Raw genomic sequence first — 17,361 nt, forward strand, 5'->3', positions numbered from 1 at the left:
TTGGTCAAACCCCATTGGTAGCCTCTAACAAGATGACTTCTGGGCACAAGTGCACCTGGGATTGGCGTGTGGAATCACAACGGGGGGTTGGAAGTTCCACCACAGCTCACGTGAGGCTGCACCAGGTGCAGGAGAACGCACCTTGGACAGAGGATTCTCCTTCATTGGGCCTAGGGTGGATGGGCTGGGGGGCCCGTTGTGCCCCTCCCGTCTCCCATGTGGTGGTGCTTAGGATCCTGTATTGGCTCTGACTCTTTCAGATATCCTCAGAGATGTCCTGGACCAGGAGCGCAGTGTTCTCCAGCCAATGCCCGTGGAGGTGGAGGTAGAGGTAGAAGTGGAGGTGGAAGTGGAGGAAGAAGACGAGACGGAAATCGATGGCTGTTCTCCCCAGAGGGACTCCCTCCTTTCCTCCATCTCGGCCGTTTCCAAGGACTCCATGTATTCAGCATTGTCAGAGGAGGCGGCGAAGCATTCGCGGATCTCGCTCCTATCCACCGCTTCCAGGGACTCCATCTCGGAGCTGTCTGTGGTCTCCAGGAGGTCCCTGACGACCTTTGTCTCCAGCCTCAAAGACTGCATGGACAGCGGCTATGCTGAAGACAGTGACGAGAGCTGTCTAGAGCAGGTGGGGCGGCAGGACCTGAAGGAGGAGAAGACTCTTCACAGACAGAGTCAGAGGCTGGCCAGCAAAATCTGCAAGCTCTTCAAGAGCAAAAGCCAGCTGATGCTGCGGAGGGAATTCCCGGAATATCCCGACACTGGCTCACTCTCCCTGCCTCTGCGGCGGGCCGAGAGCCTGTGCAACCCACAGGCCACGCAACCCATCCCGGCGCGGTCCCGGAGGGCTCTCTCCCTGCCCCAGCACGTGCTGAGCCAGCGGCTCCCGCAGCCCCACCCCATGCAGAACGTGCGTGTCCAGCGCAGGCCCTTCCTGAGCTGCGATGAAGATACCCCGGTCTCCACGCTGCGTGTGGTGGTCTTCGGGTCCGACCGCATCTCGGGGAAAGTGGCCCGGGCCTACCGGAACCTGAGGTGAGTGGGACAGTGTGGGAGGAACCTGCCTCCCGTCCCTCGTACGTCCTTACCCAGCCCCCACCACACCGCCGTAGGCCTCGGGGGCCTGCTCTCCAGGAGAGGTGGGTCCCAGAGCCAGTGGCCACGCTCAGGCGCGGCCCGCACTGTGAGGCAATCGCGGGGTCCCGCTTGGTTAGCCTGCGGGTCTGCGGCCGGGTACGTTCCTTCCACCACGCCGAGCGCTGACCCCTCGCGGTGGGCGTCACTGCAGGGCAGTGCCTCGCGCCGTGTGAACGTGTCACCAAAGGCTGGTCCCTGCCCCGGAGCGCTCGTGAGCTCAGTGGACAGTGGGGACCGCGCCTGCGCTGTCTGTTTCCCTCACCGTATGCGTGACTGGGGGGGGCTGGGACCAGGCCCGTGTCCTCGCGGCCTGGCTGCAGCCCTGCCTCGTGCGTGGTGACACAGCGCTCTCCTTCCCTCCCCTGTGCCAGGCTACAAGAAATCAATTGCCCATTACTGACAAGGTACTTCAAGCTCCAGTTTTTCTACATCCCAGTGAAGAGGAGCTGCCTTACCTCATCTGCATCACTGACACAGCCGCCTCCTTCTCCGAGAGACCCTCACCTCAGAGCCTCAGGGCAACGGGTACGTGCTGGGCCTGCCGGGGACCAGCTCCCGGTGCGGGGACCTGCCTGCAGCTCACCAGCAGCCAGGTCCCCTCAGAGGCGCTGAACGGCCAAGTGGACCTTCAGCGGATGTCAGGGAGCTGACCGCTTCTGCGGGCCCCAGGCAAGAAGGGGGGCAGCTTGGTGCTCCCAGACCCCCCCCCCCAGCCCTCAGAGCCACTCGGAGCACGCAGTGCGGCACTCTGGCGGCGATTTAAAGGGCCTGGGCTCCAGCCACCACTGCTGCAGTAGGGACAACATCCCTCTTGACCCCCTCCCCCCCGGCCCTGTCAGCGGGCCTGGCTGCCATGGCCACAGCCGCGGGAGTTTCAGGTCGGTGTAGGCATCTCCTGAGCGTCTGTGTCTGCTTTCAGGAGCCTGGCTCAGCGGGGGGGCAAAGCAGCACCAACGAAATCTCCCACTACATTGGGATGCTGGACCCATGGTACGAGCGCAACGTTCTCGGGCTAATTAACCTGCCCACGGACGTCCTGTGTCAGGTATGTCCGGGAGCCCCAGGGGAAGCGAGCTTGGCTTTGGGCCCTTCCCCCCACCCCCTTCTGTGTGTCGGCCTGGGGTCGGGGCAGGGTCTCTCCCCTTCGTTTGGACTATCCACCCTCAGCTGCCAGCGCTGGACCAGCTGGGCTGATGGGTAGCCCAGGAGGGGTCTAGCTTCGAGCTGTCCTGCGAGCTCCAGGCTGTCCGGCTGGTGAACGTTGCTGCCTCTGGGGAGCAGCTGGTCCCAGCCTGACCCACCCTGTTTCTCTGCCCCTTTTGCGAGTCCGTTCGCAGGACAGGGCACGGGAGGCCAGGGTCCCACCAGCCCTGCTGTGCGTGGGGAGACCTGCTGGCCTATAGGGGACTGAGGGGGAAACTCGGCACGAACCGCGTTCTCGCCAGGACTCCCCGCGCTGGCGCCTGGCCGCTGCCCCTGTTTGGAGGGTTTTAGTCTCCAGGGCTGTGACCCCAGCGCCCACGGCCCCCTGCTGAACGGCGGGTGCAGAGCGAGCTTCCATTCTCCCCCTTGTGCCGATGCCAGCAATCCGCCAAGCCTGAGGTGGAGCCTCTGGAGGACGCCGGGGAGCAGCTGCCCATCCTGGCGGACATGGTGCTTTACTACTGCCGGTTCGCTACTCGCCCCGTGCTGCTGCCGCTCTACCAGACAAAGGTAGGCAGGGCTGGGCCTGGCCGCCCCACCGTGCCCGGGGATCGTGGGGACCTCACAGCTCCAGGGCCAACCTCCGCCAGGCAAAGGGCTCCCCAGGACTGAGATATCCATGATGCTCCAGGGTTCGGCCAGCCCCGCCCCTCGCTTGGCCAGCACGGCCTGGGGAGACTGCGATGGAACGTCGAACCCCCGCTAGAGCTCACGAGATGTACTTCCCTTACTGGGGGTAGCTAATGGCTCTTGGACTGATGCCCCTGTGAACCCTGGTGATGGAGCTGGTGTGGGAGGCTTCTCGGGGCTAAAGCCATGCTGGCTTTCCTATTAACCCCCAATGACCTCCAGAGATACCAGTGCTGCTGCTGTTGTGGAATGTAGCGGTACCCAGCTTCCTGGAGATGGTTGAAGTGTGGCCCAGATCACACCAGAACGTCTCCAGCCTCCCTGCTCAGCTCTCTCCAGAGGCCCAGGTCCCAAAGGGCTAAGTCTGCACTGTGCTGGTTTTGTGCAAGAAACAGGCAAATGAGGCTGTGTGTGGAATATCGCCGCGCCTCATTCGCTGCTTTTTGCACAAGAGGCTTTTGCGTAAGAACCCTTATTCCTCAAAAAATGAGCTTACCAGGTTCCTGCGCAAAAGGGGTTTTTTCGCCAAACGGACACGTCTACACTGCCTCTTTTTGCGCAAAAAGCATCGGAAGAGAATATGCCAATGAAGCGCGAGAAGTTGCTAATGAGCGCTTCATTTGCATTGCCTCTTCCGCCAAAACGAGGCAGTGTGGACGTAGCCTAAGAGAGGTCCCAGGAACAACTTCCCAGCTCCCTTGTGTCCCCCTCTCCCTATACGGGTGGATCTCACCAGCGCTAACGGTCACACGCGCGCCTGGCGGCTATTGCTGCGCTTTGCTTTCTGAAACCCCCGAGTCCTGCCAAGCGCCTGCTCTCCAAAGCCTGCTCTGCCCAGCATCAGAGCTTGAGAGCGAGGTTCTTGCCGCCTTGGTGCTCTGATCAGCTGGTGTTGGGTGTGGGATGGATGCAGAGGTGGTGCTGGTAGCAGGCGTTTCCCGGAGTAGGGTTGCTGTGCCTTGACCTGCTAGGATTGTCCAGCTTTAGGGATTCTCTTTCCTTGTACTGCTTCCTTTGAAGACTTTGGGCTACTAGGACACCCTCATTGGGCATGGCATTCCTAAGGCATCTCTCTCTCTCCTCTCCATCCCCGGACAGCTAACCTTCATTGGTGGGGAGCAGAAGACTGAAGTCTTCGTTCACTCTCTCGAATTGGGCCATTCGGCTGCCACACGGGCCATCAGGGCGTCTGGTAGGTATCACATCTGGACACAGATGTTTTCCTTGACTTCCCAATGCCTTCTGCGTCACAAGTTCTTTAGTGATAGAAATGAGGGCACAGATAGACTTCATGGTGAATGCTTAATAACTAGGTCTTGGGGGAATCTAGGACAATCCAGATGAAATGCACAGACTCATCGGAGCAACGTGTGGTGGGCAGGTGGCTAGGAGAATGTTACTTCAATAAACTCTGGTCAGTGATCTGGGTTATAGACTGGGATTTTGCAAAGTCAGAAACTAAAGTATCATGAAACCAACTTTTTCCCTTCTGTAGCAATCTTCACACCTTTTGTTTCTCGGGGTAGCTCTTTGTTACTTTTACTTTGATCCACAGTTAATTTATTTTAAAATATAGCTACAAACGAGCTCCTTCCTCAGGTCCTGGCACATCCTGGAGATGTCTTGGAAGTCAGCATGTCTTCTATGTTTTGTTTTGGTCTTTATTTACTCGCAGTTTCTCTTTCTGTCCTGATATTTCAGTTATAAAACTTCTTGCTTATGCTTTTGTAAACTTTAATGAGACACAGGAAATAAGCTGATGGGTTCACAGATCTTTAAACACAGGAAATATTGTTTAATAGCTACTACCACAGACACACAAGTAGGCATCCACACAACTTCAGTTCTAATTTTATCTCTCTTGTTTACCAAAGACCACGTTCTGTTTGGAGTTCTGTGGAGCTCTTTGTAGCTGTCTAGTGGCTAAATCATATATTGCAAGCACACACATGATTTGTTTTTTCCTCTTTTGTGTTCTAACTTCCTCTTCCTGTCTCCAAGTAGAGCTTAGATAGTGCACTGCTCTCCATTTAACTAGTTGGCCATGCTCTCATTCCTACGGGCTTATGCTTCAGGTTAATCTTCAATAATAGACCGCGCCAACCATTTTCATCATTAAACAGGGCATGATATTTAACTGGGTTTTGATGATGCAGTTTTGCACCCACCATTTTGCACCTGCAGTCATTTTGCCTAGAAAAAGCATCAGTAAACTTCAGGCCTACTTTATTCTGGGTACAAATGCTATTTTTAACGGGTTTACACATGGGAGGGGGCCTGCCAAGCCACGCCATGGGCAGCTCTGGCCAGGCTGATTACCACCAGTTAACCGGTTACTGGTGAGCCTGATGCTTAGCAGGTAACCAGTTACATCCCAAAAGGAGGCCCCACTGATAAGCAAGCCCCTTACAGCTTTGTATTTTCCCCAAGATCCAACTTTTACCCAAGAGCTCCTGCTAGTTTAATGAATTTTTTTCATTCTGAGGAGCGGGCTCTAGCGACTTATTGTATTTTATGCTAAAACTCCCCATGCGTTTGTTCACGTCACACAGCTAACCTCTTTGCTCCTCCGTCACCGTCTGATAAAACACCCGCAGGGTGGCTGATATCGTGTAACAAATAGGTGAACGCTGATCCGCCCCTTCTGTGGCTTGGCTGCACAGGCCTGCTGCACAGCATGTTTGGACACACACGACGATGGCTGGAAGTGGGAGTGGGTGTCAGCCTTGGCAGTGAATAGTAGAGCCCCCTAAGACCACGGTTCGAGGCCCACTGAAGGTCTGACGTGAAGTATTTGGTGGTTGTAGCTCTATCCTTCGCCGGCAATGGGCTTTATCGGCCCAACCCCCCCACACAGCGGGGAAGTGCCTCATCTTTCTTCTGAACGGGTTCACCGCCAGTAGCGATGCCCCATTGGGCTTTGTGACAAGCTGGGGTTCTCCGAGGCCACGTGTTCTGCCGTCTCGAGGGAGAGTGAGGAGCTAGACTCACCAGAAGTGGGGCTAAGGTGAACGCGTATTGAAGGGTGGGGAGAGAGGAGGTTGTGGTGTGACTGCAGCGTCTGTTTGTATCGCAAAGGTCCAGGCAGCAAACGGCTGGGAATAGACGGTGACCGAGAAGCAATCCCACTCACACTACAAATCGACCATCGAAAGGTAACCGGGCGGGAGTCATGGGGGGACCAAGACTGCAGAAATCTCTTCAGCGTTGCGGGTACCTCCACTGAGCCCGAGACTTTAGTAGGGTGCATGAAGGAAATCACGCTAGGGGACTTCAAAAACAACCAATGGCCCTGTAGCTCCTTAGGGTATGTCTACACTACCCTCCTAGTTCGAACTAGGGTGGTTAATGTAGTCATACGAACTTGCAAATGAAGCCCGGGATTTGAATTTCCCGGGCTTCATTTGCATGTTGCCGGGCGCTGCCATTTTTAAATGCCGGCTAGTGCGGACTCCGTGCCCGCGGCTACACGGGGCATGAACTAGGTAGTTCGAACTACCTCCTCGTGGAATGAGGAGTAACGGTAGTTCGAACTAGGAAGCCTAGTTCAAACTACCTAGTTCGTGCCCCGTGTAGCCGCGCTGCACGGGGTTCGAACCAGCGGGGATTTAAAAATGGCGGCTCCCTGCTTATGCAAATGAAACCCGGGAAATTCAAATCCCGGGCTTCATTTGCAAGTGCGGTATGCCGACATTACCCCGCTAGTTCGAACTAGGAGGGTAGTGTAGACATACCCCTAGAGAAGAGAAAGTCGAGGTGCGGGGAGTGGATAACAGTCTTCAAAGGGCTGTTCTAAGGAGAGCAAAGAGAACGTGATCGCTTGTGCTCCAGGTCCACAAAGTGCAGGACAAGGCGTGAGTGGCAGAGTTTTCAGCAAGGGAGGTTTGGGTTAGATATTTAGGGTTCTAACGTTAAGCCCTGGCGCAGGTGACCTAAGGAGGTTGTGGAATCCCCGTCAATGGAGGTTTTAAGAACAGCCTGGACAGACGCCTGCCTGGGATGGTCTAGCTTTGGTGCTACCTCAGTGTTGGGGGATGACCTGATGACCTCTTGGGGTCCCTTCCAGGCTGGCGTTTCTGGGATTCTCTGCTTAGGGGAGTGTGTGGATATCAACTGATGGGGAAGGGGTGAGCATATCTTGCGCTTCAGGGCCAAAGCGGGATCACAGTGTAAAGGAGTTGAAAGCACTTTAGCTCCTTGCCCTCTACTTCCTTCATTTCCAATGGTGACCTCCAAGCAAGCGGGAAGGGCGGTGGGCCCTCTATAAATACTGGGTCTTGTGTCCGCTGGTGGATTTCCCGACTGAAATAGCAAGAATCCTGAGAACAAGCTCTGCCTGTCGATAACAATCCTGTTATTGCCAATTCAGCCCCCTGTGCAGCTCTGGAGCATGTACCTGCTACCGGCATGGACGGGCAGCTTGGGTCTCCGGTAGTTTGAGATCTCAGCAAGTACGTTTAATGGCTGCTAAAATTACCAGAACCATCCACTCCGTGGAAATCCAGTTCTGAGCTGTATCGGCCAGATCAGAGATGGGGCAGAGCAGTGTCAGTGTAACCCCCACCCCCTTCTCTGACTTTTGCCTGGTCCCCACAGACAGCAGCTAGTGGAAGGAGCCGCACCATTAGGGCTCAAAAGAGCTGCACCTCCGTCAACCTCAGCAAGGCCTGTAAAAAGTACGAGGAGCTCGGTGAGTGCGGGTGCCCTTAAACCGTCACATGGGGCGGGGGTGGCGGTGCTTCTGGTGTGTGTGCGTGTGTGCGTGTGTGCGTGTGTGTGTGCGCGCACCTTCTTTGGGGTGAAAGGGCACTGCCCAGAGCCTTCCCCAGAGGGCACCACTCGCAGCCCTGTGATCCCAACGTCCCTCCACTAGGAACAGACCCCGGACAAACAGCTCCTCTCATGCAGGCAGTAGAACGGCCATGGGAGGATGGCAGCCTTCAGTCTGGGATGAAAAGGGTGACCGAGGTGAACGCTCTCATGTCCCATTAACAAATCTCACAGCCAGGCTTGAAAATTGTGTCCGGATTCATCGGGCACGGTGTGCGGATGCACGTAGGATACATGCACCGCGCTCCCACGCCCGGCACCGGCAGCACGTGGATACAGCTCTCTGCCATAGGATGCAGAAACCAGAGTTGAGCAGGCTTGAGACTGTCTGGCGGGGTATCTCCAGTAAACAATGCGAGGAGTAACATGTTCTGTTTTGCCACATTGCTCCATGTGGTGCTCAACACATGCAAATTTGCAACTGGGGCCAATCGGTCAGCTGGATCAGTAGCCCACTTCGTCAGATGCATGTAGTGGAAATTTCCAGAGGCAGGTTCATCTTCAAGTTGACACAATCAACTCAGGATTAAACAAAGACTGTGAATGGCTCGCTAACGACAAAAGCAGCTTCTCCTCTCTTGGAATTCACACCTCCAGATCAGCAACTAGAAGTGGGCCTCATCCTCCTTGATTGGATCCACCTCATCATCTCCAGCCTGATCCTGGCCTGCATATTTCTACCTGCCTCTGGAAATTTCCACTACCTGCATCTGACGAAGCGGGTCTTTGCCCACGAAAGCTCATGCTCCTACACTTCAGTTAGTCTACAAGGTGCCACAGGACTCCTCGCCGCTTTTGCAGATTCAGACTAACAGGGCTCCCCCTCTGATACTTGACTCCAGCAGTGTAGACCTGGCCTTAGATTTTCGTTGCATTAACCAGTTTGGCCACACGATGTCACTGGAGCTCCGGCCGCAGGCTGCTCGCAAGCTACCTGAAAGGTGCCAGGACATGAAAGTTACCTGGTCGCTTGGGCCTGCCTCAGCTTTTTGTTCCAGCCAGTGTTGCAATTCCCACTTCATGGATCTGATCTTTTGTAGCTCCAGTGAAGTTCATTGGCTTTCAGGGCAAGGTGTGTAAAGCTGGGTCGTGTTTGAGGCCGGAGATTGCTAAGTATTTCCTCCTGGGGGGGTGTGTGTGTGTGTGTGTGTGTGTGTGTATGTATCAGTGAGAGGAGGCTGGAAGGAACCTCTGTTTGATTTAGCTCAGGTTGTATAGCAGAACAGTGCCTTGTTCTGTGCCCTCCGTGCCAAGATAGATCATTATCTCGGTTGAGCTGGGATTTGGACTCTCCTGGCTCACAACAGTCGTGATGCTCCGGTGACCGCTGGGGATTTCCTGCACAAACAGTCACACTAAGTTCCTGTATTAATCTCCCTTTCCAGCGGTCGCTGGCATTTTAAGGCTTCAGGGCTGGATGTGTGACTGCTGGACTGGCCCACGCAAAGGGGGAAGGAAGCTGGTGCGCTGCCCCAGCAAGGGGCTGGCCGTCTGGGGCATGCAGCTGCGCTAGGAGGAGCGCGCTCCTCGCCGGACTCCCGGGGCTCTCCTGCAGGCTGCTGCGCTGAGCAGCAGGCGGGTTAAAGGTCCAGCGGGGGGTGCACCCCACACTGGTCTGGGACTGCTCCAACCTTCCCCACCCCAGATCATCCTTTAGGAAGGGCAGGCGGGGCTGAAGCCTGCCCTGCTAGTTGCTTGCTGAGTCGGCCCCAGCTCGGGGCGGGGCGGGGCTACACCATCGGTGCCAGGGGCCGTGCCCTCGGGGCGGGGCGGGGCTACGCCGTCGGTGCCAGGGGCCGGGCCCTCGGGGCGGGGCTACGCCGTCGGTGCCAGGGGCCGGGCCCTCGGGGCGGGGCTACGCCGTCGGTGCCAGGGGCCGGGCCCTCGGGGCGGGGCTACGCCGTCGGTACCAGGGGCCGGGCCCTCGGGGCGGGGCTACGCCGTCGGTACCAGGGGCCGTGCCCTCGGGGAGGGGCTACGCCGTCGGTGCCAGGGGCCGTGCCCTCGGGGCGGGGCAGGGTGGGGCTACGCCGTCGGTGCCAGGGGCCGTGCCCTCGGGCGGGGCGGGGCTACGCCGTCGGTGCCAGGGGCCGTGCCCTCGGGGAGGGGCGGGGCTACGCCGTCGGTGCCAGGGGCCGTGCCCTCGGGGCGGGGCGGGGCTACGCCATCGGTGCCAGGGGCCGTGCCCTCGGGGCGGGGCAGGGCTACGCCGTCGGTGCCAGGGGCCGTGCCCTCGGGGCGGGGCGGGGCTACGCCGTCGGTGCCAGGGGCCGTGCCCTCGGGGCGGGGCAGGGCTACGCCGTCGGTGCCAGGGGCCGTGCCCTTGGGGAGGGGCGGGGCTATGCCGTCGGTGCCAGGGGCCGTGCCCTCGGGCGGGGCGGGGCTACGCCGTCGGTGCCAGGGGCCGTGCCCACGGGGCGGGGTGGGGCTACGCCGTCGGTGCCAGGGGCCATGCCCTTGGGCGGGGCGGGGCTACGCCGTCGGTGCCAGGGGCCGTGCCCTCGGGGAGGGGTGGGGCTACGCCGTCGGTGCCAGGGGCCGTGCCCTTGGGGAGGGGTGGGGCTACGCCGTCGGTGCCAGGGGCTGTGCCCACGGGGCGGGGTGGGGCTACGCCGTCGGTGCCAGGGGCCGTGCCCTTTGGGAGGGGTGGGGCTACGCCGTCGGTGCCAGGGGCCGTGCCCTCGGGGCGGGGCTACGCCATCGGTGCCAGGGGCCGTGCCCTCGGGGTGGGGCTACGCCGTCGGTGCCAGGGAGACCGTTTAAATGAAAATCCAAATCCTTGTGCATCGCCCAAGCCGCCCCCTTCCTGTGTTCCAGACCCGAAAACGGAGAGTCTGACTGTCACCATAACCGAGGTCGTCAAGCGGCAAAACTCCAAGTCAAAGAAAAGCTTCAATCAGGTGAGTGGGGCTGGGAAGGGGAGAGTATCCTTAGCTCTGGCCCTGTTGAGGGAGGGGCAGGGGCAGGTTTGAGCCCTGGATCGGCCAGTACCTGGGGTGGGGACCCCCCTGTTGCCATCTGTGAGCTCTGGGCCCCCGCTGGGAGCCTGGCAGAAGGGCCCTGCGTGCGCCTCGCGGTGCCGAGCTGGCCTGTGCCACCACGGCGAGTCTTGTGGCTCCGGGCGTCCTGCCTGTGGCAGCCGCAGCGCAGCGCAGCGAGGGCCGGCAGGCCAAGCGGCTGAGGAAAACCGCCAGGGCGGCCGCCGGAGAAGGTCCCTGCTGTGTGTTCACCTGGCTGTATCGGCGCCTGCACGTCAGGCTGGCAGGTGAGCGCTGGCCGCACAGCGCCTGTTCCGGGGGCGGTGCGGCCGGCTCCTGCCAGCACTGTGGTATCTCAGCGGGGTGCAGAGCTGTAGGGAACAATCGGGGGGCAAGCAGTTGTGTGCTGGGGGCTGGGATTTGGTGCTGCGTCTGCCCGCGGGGCCGAGACACCTCACCGCTCCTGTGGACGTCCATGTATCGAGCATTCAGCCCGTCCGAGGAGCAGTGTGCACCCAGGTGCCTGAATGTGACCAAGGGGCCTTGTGCCCGGCCCCCCTCTCTGCAAATCTTGGCCCCAAAACGGATGGGTCATGTAGCCGCCGGAGGGGGGAGTCTGAGCGCTCTGTGCCACCAGCACACACCAGCTGGATGACTGGCTGGGTGTCAGTCCTGCGGTCAGAGCCTTTGCCCAGCCTGCGTAAGTGAGCAGGGAGGTCGGCAGTTTGAATCCCAGGAGAGGCCCTTGCTGGTAACTGGGGGCTCTGGCACGAAGAGGACGAGCTGCTGTGGCGTGAGCAAGGTGTCAGGGTCCCTTGGATGGGATGCAGAGGTGGGAGTGTAGGCAACGCCCCCCCGCCCCCACCGCATGGCCGGTTGTGCCCGCATGGCCTTTCAGTCTCGTTTGTCATCCTAGAGCAGTCGTCTCCAGCCCCGGAAGCACAAGATCGCTTTTTGAATTGAAGTGCAATTCAGGATCTACCTCAGACCCAGAACCCCTGGCCCCGCCCCTTCTCTGAGGCCCCGCCCCTGCTCACGCCTTCCTCCCTCTTGAGTTGCCTAGGTCTGCCCCTCCCCCAGCACTAAGGCCGTCTATATCTGGAGCTGGGCCAGGCGTCCCCGCTCGCATGGGCGCTCTCAGGTTAGCTTGAATGGAGCCAGCACGCTAAGCACAGTAGCGCAGCTGGGGCGGTGCGGGCTGCGGCGAGCAGTGGCACGGGCCAGCCGCTCCCAGTGCGTATTCCTGGGTTCAGCGGGTTTGTGCATGGCCCCGAGAGTCCATGCCACTGCTCGAGGCTAGCTTGAGGTGAGCTTGCCCGAGGGCATCCAGGCGAGCTCTGCGTGCAGACATCCCTGCCGTGCCGCGAAAGGAATCCCGGCCGGGCGCTGGCTGGCGCATTCTCGGCCTGACTCGCGGCGTTTCTCTCTCCCGCAGCAAATCAGTGTGTCTCAGATCAAAGTAGACATGGTGGAGATCGTTGGGCTGAAGTGTAGCTTCGCTGTGTGCCTGGATCAGGATGAGCAGAAAATCCTGCAGAGCGTGACGAGGTAGGAAATGGCCAGCAGGTCTCCCTGCCGCTGTGGCCGGCCTCCCGCTAGTGACGTACGCTGGATGTGACAGGCCCCCAGTGCGCCGTGTGAGCCCCCAGTGGACTGATATTGTAGATATTGGGATAGAGAGTACGCTTATTAAGTTTGCAGATGATACCAAACTGGGTGGGGTTGCAACTTCTTTGGAGGATAGGGACATAATTCAAAATGACCTTAGCAAGTTAGAGAAATGGTCAGAGGTAAACAGGATGAGGTTTAATAGAGAGAAATGCAAAGTGCTCCACTTAGGAAGGAACAATCAGTTCCATACATACAAGATGGGAAGTGACTGTCTAGGAAGGAGCATGGCGGAAAGGGATCTGGGGGTCATAGTGGACCACAAGTTGAATATGAGTCAACAGTGTGATGCTGTTGCAAAAAAAGCAAATATGATTCTAGGTTGTATCAACAGGTGTGTTGTAAGCAAAACTTGTGAAGTCATTCTGCCGCTCTACTCTGCACTAGTTAGGCCTCAGCTGGAGTACTGTGTCCAGTTCTGGGCACCACATTTCAAGAAAGATGTGGAGAAATTGGAAAGGGTACAGAGAAGAGCGACAAGAATGATTAAAGGTCTAGAGAACATGACCTATGAAGCCAGGCTTCATGAACTGGGCTTGTTTAGTTTGGAAAAAGGAAGATTAAGGGGGGACATGATAGCGGTTTTCAAATATCTAAAAGGGTGTCACAAGGAGGAAGGAGAAAATTTGTTCCTCTTGGTTTCTGAGGACAGGACAAGGAGTAATGGGCTTAAAGTGCAGCAGGGGAGGTTTAGATTGGACATTAGGAAAAAATTCCTAACTGTCAGGGTGGTCAAATATTGGAATAAATTGCCAAGGGAGGTGGTGGAATCTCCCTCTCTGGAGATATTTAAGAACAGGTTAGATAGACATCTCTCAGGGATGGTGTAGACGGAGCTTGGTCCTGCCTTGAGGGCGGGGGGCTGGACTCGATGACCTCTCGAGGTCCCTTCCAGTCCTATGATTCTATGATCCGCCTGCCCCCAGGCCCGAGTGTGCTGCTTACCCGTGGCGAGACGTGTTACGCGGGGCTGTAGGGCCATGCTGCAGGTCATGCGCCCTAGCGGGAGCCATTCAACTCACAACCACCATGTGCATGTGGGTGCAACCAGTGCAGCGAAGCAGGAGCGGGACTGTAGCCCTCCATCCCAGGGTGGATTCTGCACCATGGCGCCCTGCTGTTAGCCAGGAGGTCAGATGAGAAGACTGATTGGCCCCTTCCGCCTTGCAATCGATGAACGTCTAAATCGATTGTTTGCAGTGTAGTAGCCATGTGGGTCCCAGGGTGTCAGAGACAAGCCGGGTGAGGTCATAACCTCTTACTGCACCAGCGTCTGTTGCTGAGCGAGACAAGCTCTCGAGCTACTCGGGGCTTTTCGTCACCTACTCATGCCCCAGCTCGTATCATAATTTCCATGTTGCTGCAAGTCACAAAGGCGACGTCTGCACTGGCATGATTTTCTGGAAATGCTTTTAATGGAAAAGTTTTCCGTTAAAAGCATTTGCGGAAAAGAGCGTCTAGATTGGCACGGACGCTTTTCCGCAAAAGCACTTTTTGTGGAAAAGCATCCCTGGCCAATCTAGACGTGGTTTTGTGCAAAAAAGCCCCGATCGCCATTTTCGCCATCGGGGCTTTTTTGCGCAAAACAGTTCTGTGCTGTCTACACTGGCCCTCTTGTGCAAATCATTTGCGCAAGAGGGCTTTTGCCCGAACGGAAGCAGCACAGTATTTCCGCAAGAAGCACTGACGATCTTACATGAGATCGTCAGTGTTCTTGCGGAAATTCAAGCGGCCAGTGTAGACAGCTGGCAAGTTTTCCACAAAAGCAGATGATTTTGCGGAAAAACTTGCCAGTCTAGACACAGCCAAAGGAAATAATTTAAGTTTGACACAGAGAATGCAAAGGGAAAAGGGTTCCACATTCAAATTCAGGGGCAGGGTTTGGTGGTTGGCTGGCTGGCTGGCTGGCTGGCTGGCTTTTTGGGGCGTTCATTTCCAGAAGTGCCTGTTGATTTTGGAGGCCTCCACTTCTGGGTGCCCAACCTGAGCAACCTTAAAGGGGCTGGTGGGGCAGACACTGGGCACGTCTGCAAATCGGGCCCTTCTCGGAGGCTGTATGTGGTTCCTGCCACCAAAATGGCTTGGCAGCACTCTTACTGCCTCGCCAGCCTCTTCTCGGGCAGCCCCAGCCCTCTGACTCCCATTGCTCATTTGACCTGCAGGTGTGAGGTGTCTGCATGCTACAAGCCCAGGGACGCACTGAGAACATCCCCTTTGGACAACTGCCCCCCAGACCTGCCTGAGTTCTGTTCTCTTCTGTGCTTGCCCATTGCCACCTTCAGCGGAGCACTGCCGTAGAGGAACCAGCAAGGCCGGGGGAACGTCCCGGGCCCCACGCCGCTTCAGACCAGATGTGCCTCCAGCAGATGCCGACAGTTGCAAAAGAAGCCTCCAGAAGAGGAAACGTGTTGCACTTCCTTGGGGTGGGGAACCAGAGCTTCCTGCACCCAGCTGTCTTGCAACTTGAAGCATTAGCACAATGTGTCTAGCATGCCCGCGAGAAGGGGATCTCTGGCAGCTGTCGCCGTTCGTGCCCGGGGGAGGGAAGGGGGCTCTTTGTCATCTCCAAGTGGCGTTGCAGTTGGCAGGGTGGAATGCCACTTTCCTGATCATCCGCACTGGGCATCACCTGGCAGCTGGCGTGGATGCTGCAGAGACTGCGCTAGGCGGTGTTGGGGACATACAGAGAGAGCGGGCTCTGTACGTGCTGGGGTGTAGCATGTCACCTTAAACAGCTGGAGAGTTTCCAACTGACCTCCTGACGATGCCCTGGTGATGTTTCGCCCAAACTAAATGTGGGGATCTCGCTTCATGTTGCAAATTCTTTGGGATCAGGGGGCAAATCTCTCAATTGTCTGGGGGCTCATTTGCCCCCCAGGCCAAGTCACAACGGTGAAGGAGGAGCTGACTGTGGCTAGCAGGCCATGGCTTGGGTGCCAGCGATCTAGTGCAATAGGCAGGTTCTGAGCGTACGCTCTTCTGGGCACCGCGGTACATTTGCTGAAGAGCCAGAGAGATCGGCTTCTGCATCCTCTCTGAAAGCACAAATTCTGGGGGAGGCACGAGCTCCCCCGTTGAGTGAAAGTTCCCATGGCCATGTCCCTGGCACGGAATGCTGGGTTGGAAACACCCCGGAGAGGTGACCATCTGGTGCCGATGAAACGGCACTTATGGTTCATGGGGGGAAGGAGGCAAGTACAGCTTTGTTGCAGAAGGCCCTGGAGACAGAAACACTAGAGACTCCGCAGTTACAGGATGCCAGGTCCCCTGGGAGAACACCTCTTTCCAGCAGGAAGGACAGTTAACTCCCTTCTTCCTTGTTCCGAGGCTCTAGGAGCCAAGTGCCAGGAAGGTGCAATAGCTGTGAGTACAGTCTGACCACAGAAGCAGTATGAGGTGGAACAGCCTGGTCTGATACTTTTCACCACAAAGCTATTTATTAGTGTTGGTTGGCTTACAGCACTGTTCCTAGCACGCCAACGCATGCATGTCTCTGCTGCCTCGCAGGGCGCTGCTCCAAATGCTGGAGGGAGCTACCATGCCCTTTTGCTAGGCCAGAAGTGGATCACTGCACCTTCTCCTGACACGGCAGTGTAATCTGTGGGTTTGGCATCCACCCATCTCTTGCCCCATTAATGTTGTAAACACTGATGCTTTTGCTGGTCTCGCAAAAATACAGACGAGCAGAAGTGCCCTGTGATGAAGGAAAACAAGCACAAAACCCCTAGGAACGTAGAACCCCATAGAAGACTTTGGGCCTGCCATGCTTTTTGAAAAATGATAGATACTCGTTTCAGGGTGAACTGTACATATGTTGGTCATCAGCAAGTCTGTGTGTCTGTGCTAACTTGTAAAATATTGTTCAGAAAACTTTTTAAAAAATTGTAAAATATTAAATGTTGATTTATTTCCAGAGCAATGTGAGTGCAGAATTTGTGTAAGAAATCAAACATGGTGAGTGCCAAGCAGAGCCAGTCTTAGGGGCGGGCGAGCTGGGCAGTCGCCCGGGGCCACCATTTTCAAGGGCTGCTGCCAGAGCAAAATGTTTTGTTCAACAAATTTTCCCCGGTGATTTTTTTTCTTGAAAAATGTGTGTCCAATATTTTTTTTTTTTTAAACCATCTGGCAACCCTACAGGCGAGCTGGGCGGTCGCCCAGGGCCACCAATTGGTTAGGACTGGCCCCGGTGCCAAGCAGTTCCTGGTGGTGAAAGGGGAATGGTGTGATGCTTTGGAGTTGTATCTTTTCAATGACAGCAGTGGCTGTAGCCGGTTTCCCAGAGCTAAAACAAATTAATCTCTACAGCGTGAGCAGGAGTATTGGCTATATTACCTGAGCACAGTGACTGGCCCAGAAACTTACGTAGTCCTGCCACTAGAGCAAAGTGAAGACTGACAGTGGGCTAATTTGAGTTACATATGCTTTCCCATAAAAAGAGTAACTGAAATAGATTTCCATTGGATTGAGTAGAAAGAACAAAAGTAAAGTCTCCACGAGAGAGCAATGTATGCGTTTCTTCTCGAATACACTCTAGCCACTTTTCACTGTGCTTGTTTTGCAGATACATATGGAATATTTTTCCCCCAGCACTGTAAGTCTTGCAGTTCCATGACCACAAATAAATTACACCAAGTTGAAATGTGATATATCTAAGCAGGAGGATGGGTTACCCCTTACAGAAAAAAACAAAACAAAAACTATTGTCCTACTGTAAGAGGCTCTTGTAACCCTCTGATAAAATTAGAACAAATAGTATGAATCTGGAATATATTTTCTTTTCTTGAATCTGGGAAAATATACCCCAGACTCATAATATATGTTGCATTCTGGCCTGTGGCTTTCTAGCCAATAGCATCCCTCAAAAAAACAATAGAAAGCAAATAGCTCCTCCGTATTAAATAAGGCTTTTAAAACA

The 17,361-nt window shown here is 56.3% G+C and overlaps 1 protein-coding gene across 3 annotated transcripts in view; it reads left to right on the top strand.

The window, feature by feature from the left end:
* PIK3R5 (phosphoinositide-3-kinase regulatory subunit 5) overlaps window positions 1-16,359 on the top strand; it is a 110,798-nt gene extending 94,439 nt beyond the window's left edge. For all 3 annotated transcript variants that reach the window (XM_075903478.2, XM_075903477.2, XM_075903479.2), the window contains exons 10-19: window positions 261-1,035; window positions 1,509-1,662; window positions 2,057-2,182; window positions 2,722-2,850; window positions 4,069-4,162; window positions 6,049-6,125; window positions 7,567-7,660; window positions 10,618-10,700; window positions 12,214-12,326; window positions 14,609-16,359. In XM_075903478.2, coding sequence (XP_075759593.2) covers window positions 261-1,035; window positions 1,509-1,662; window positions 2,057-2,182; window positions 2,722-2,850; window positions 4,069-4,162; window positions 6,049-6,125; window positions 7,567-7,660; window positions 10,618-10,700; window positions 12,214-12,326; window positions 14,609-14,744 — 1,781 coding nt within the window. In that variant the 3' untranslated portion in view covers window positions 14,745-16,359. The remainder of the gene's footprint in view (window positions 1-260; window positions 1,036-1,508; window positions 1,663-2,056; window positions 2,183-2,721; window positions 2,851-4,068; window positions 4,163-6,048; window positions 6,126-7,566; window positions 7,661-10,617; window positions 10,701-12,213; window positions 12,327-14,608) is intronic.
* The last annotated feature ends 1,002 nt before the right edge of the window (window positions 16,360-17,361 follow it).

This window comes from Pelodiscus sinensis, chromosome 20, assembly GCF_052426305.1.
Source record: "Pelodiscus sinensis isolate ZL-2025 chromosome 20, ASM5242630v1, whole genome shotgun sequence".
Taxonomy (NCBI): domain Eukaryota; kingdom Metazoa; phylum Chordata; order Testudines; family Trionychidae; genus Pelodiscus; species Pelodiscus sinensis.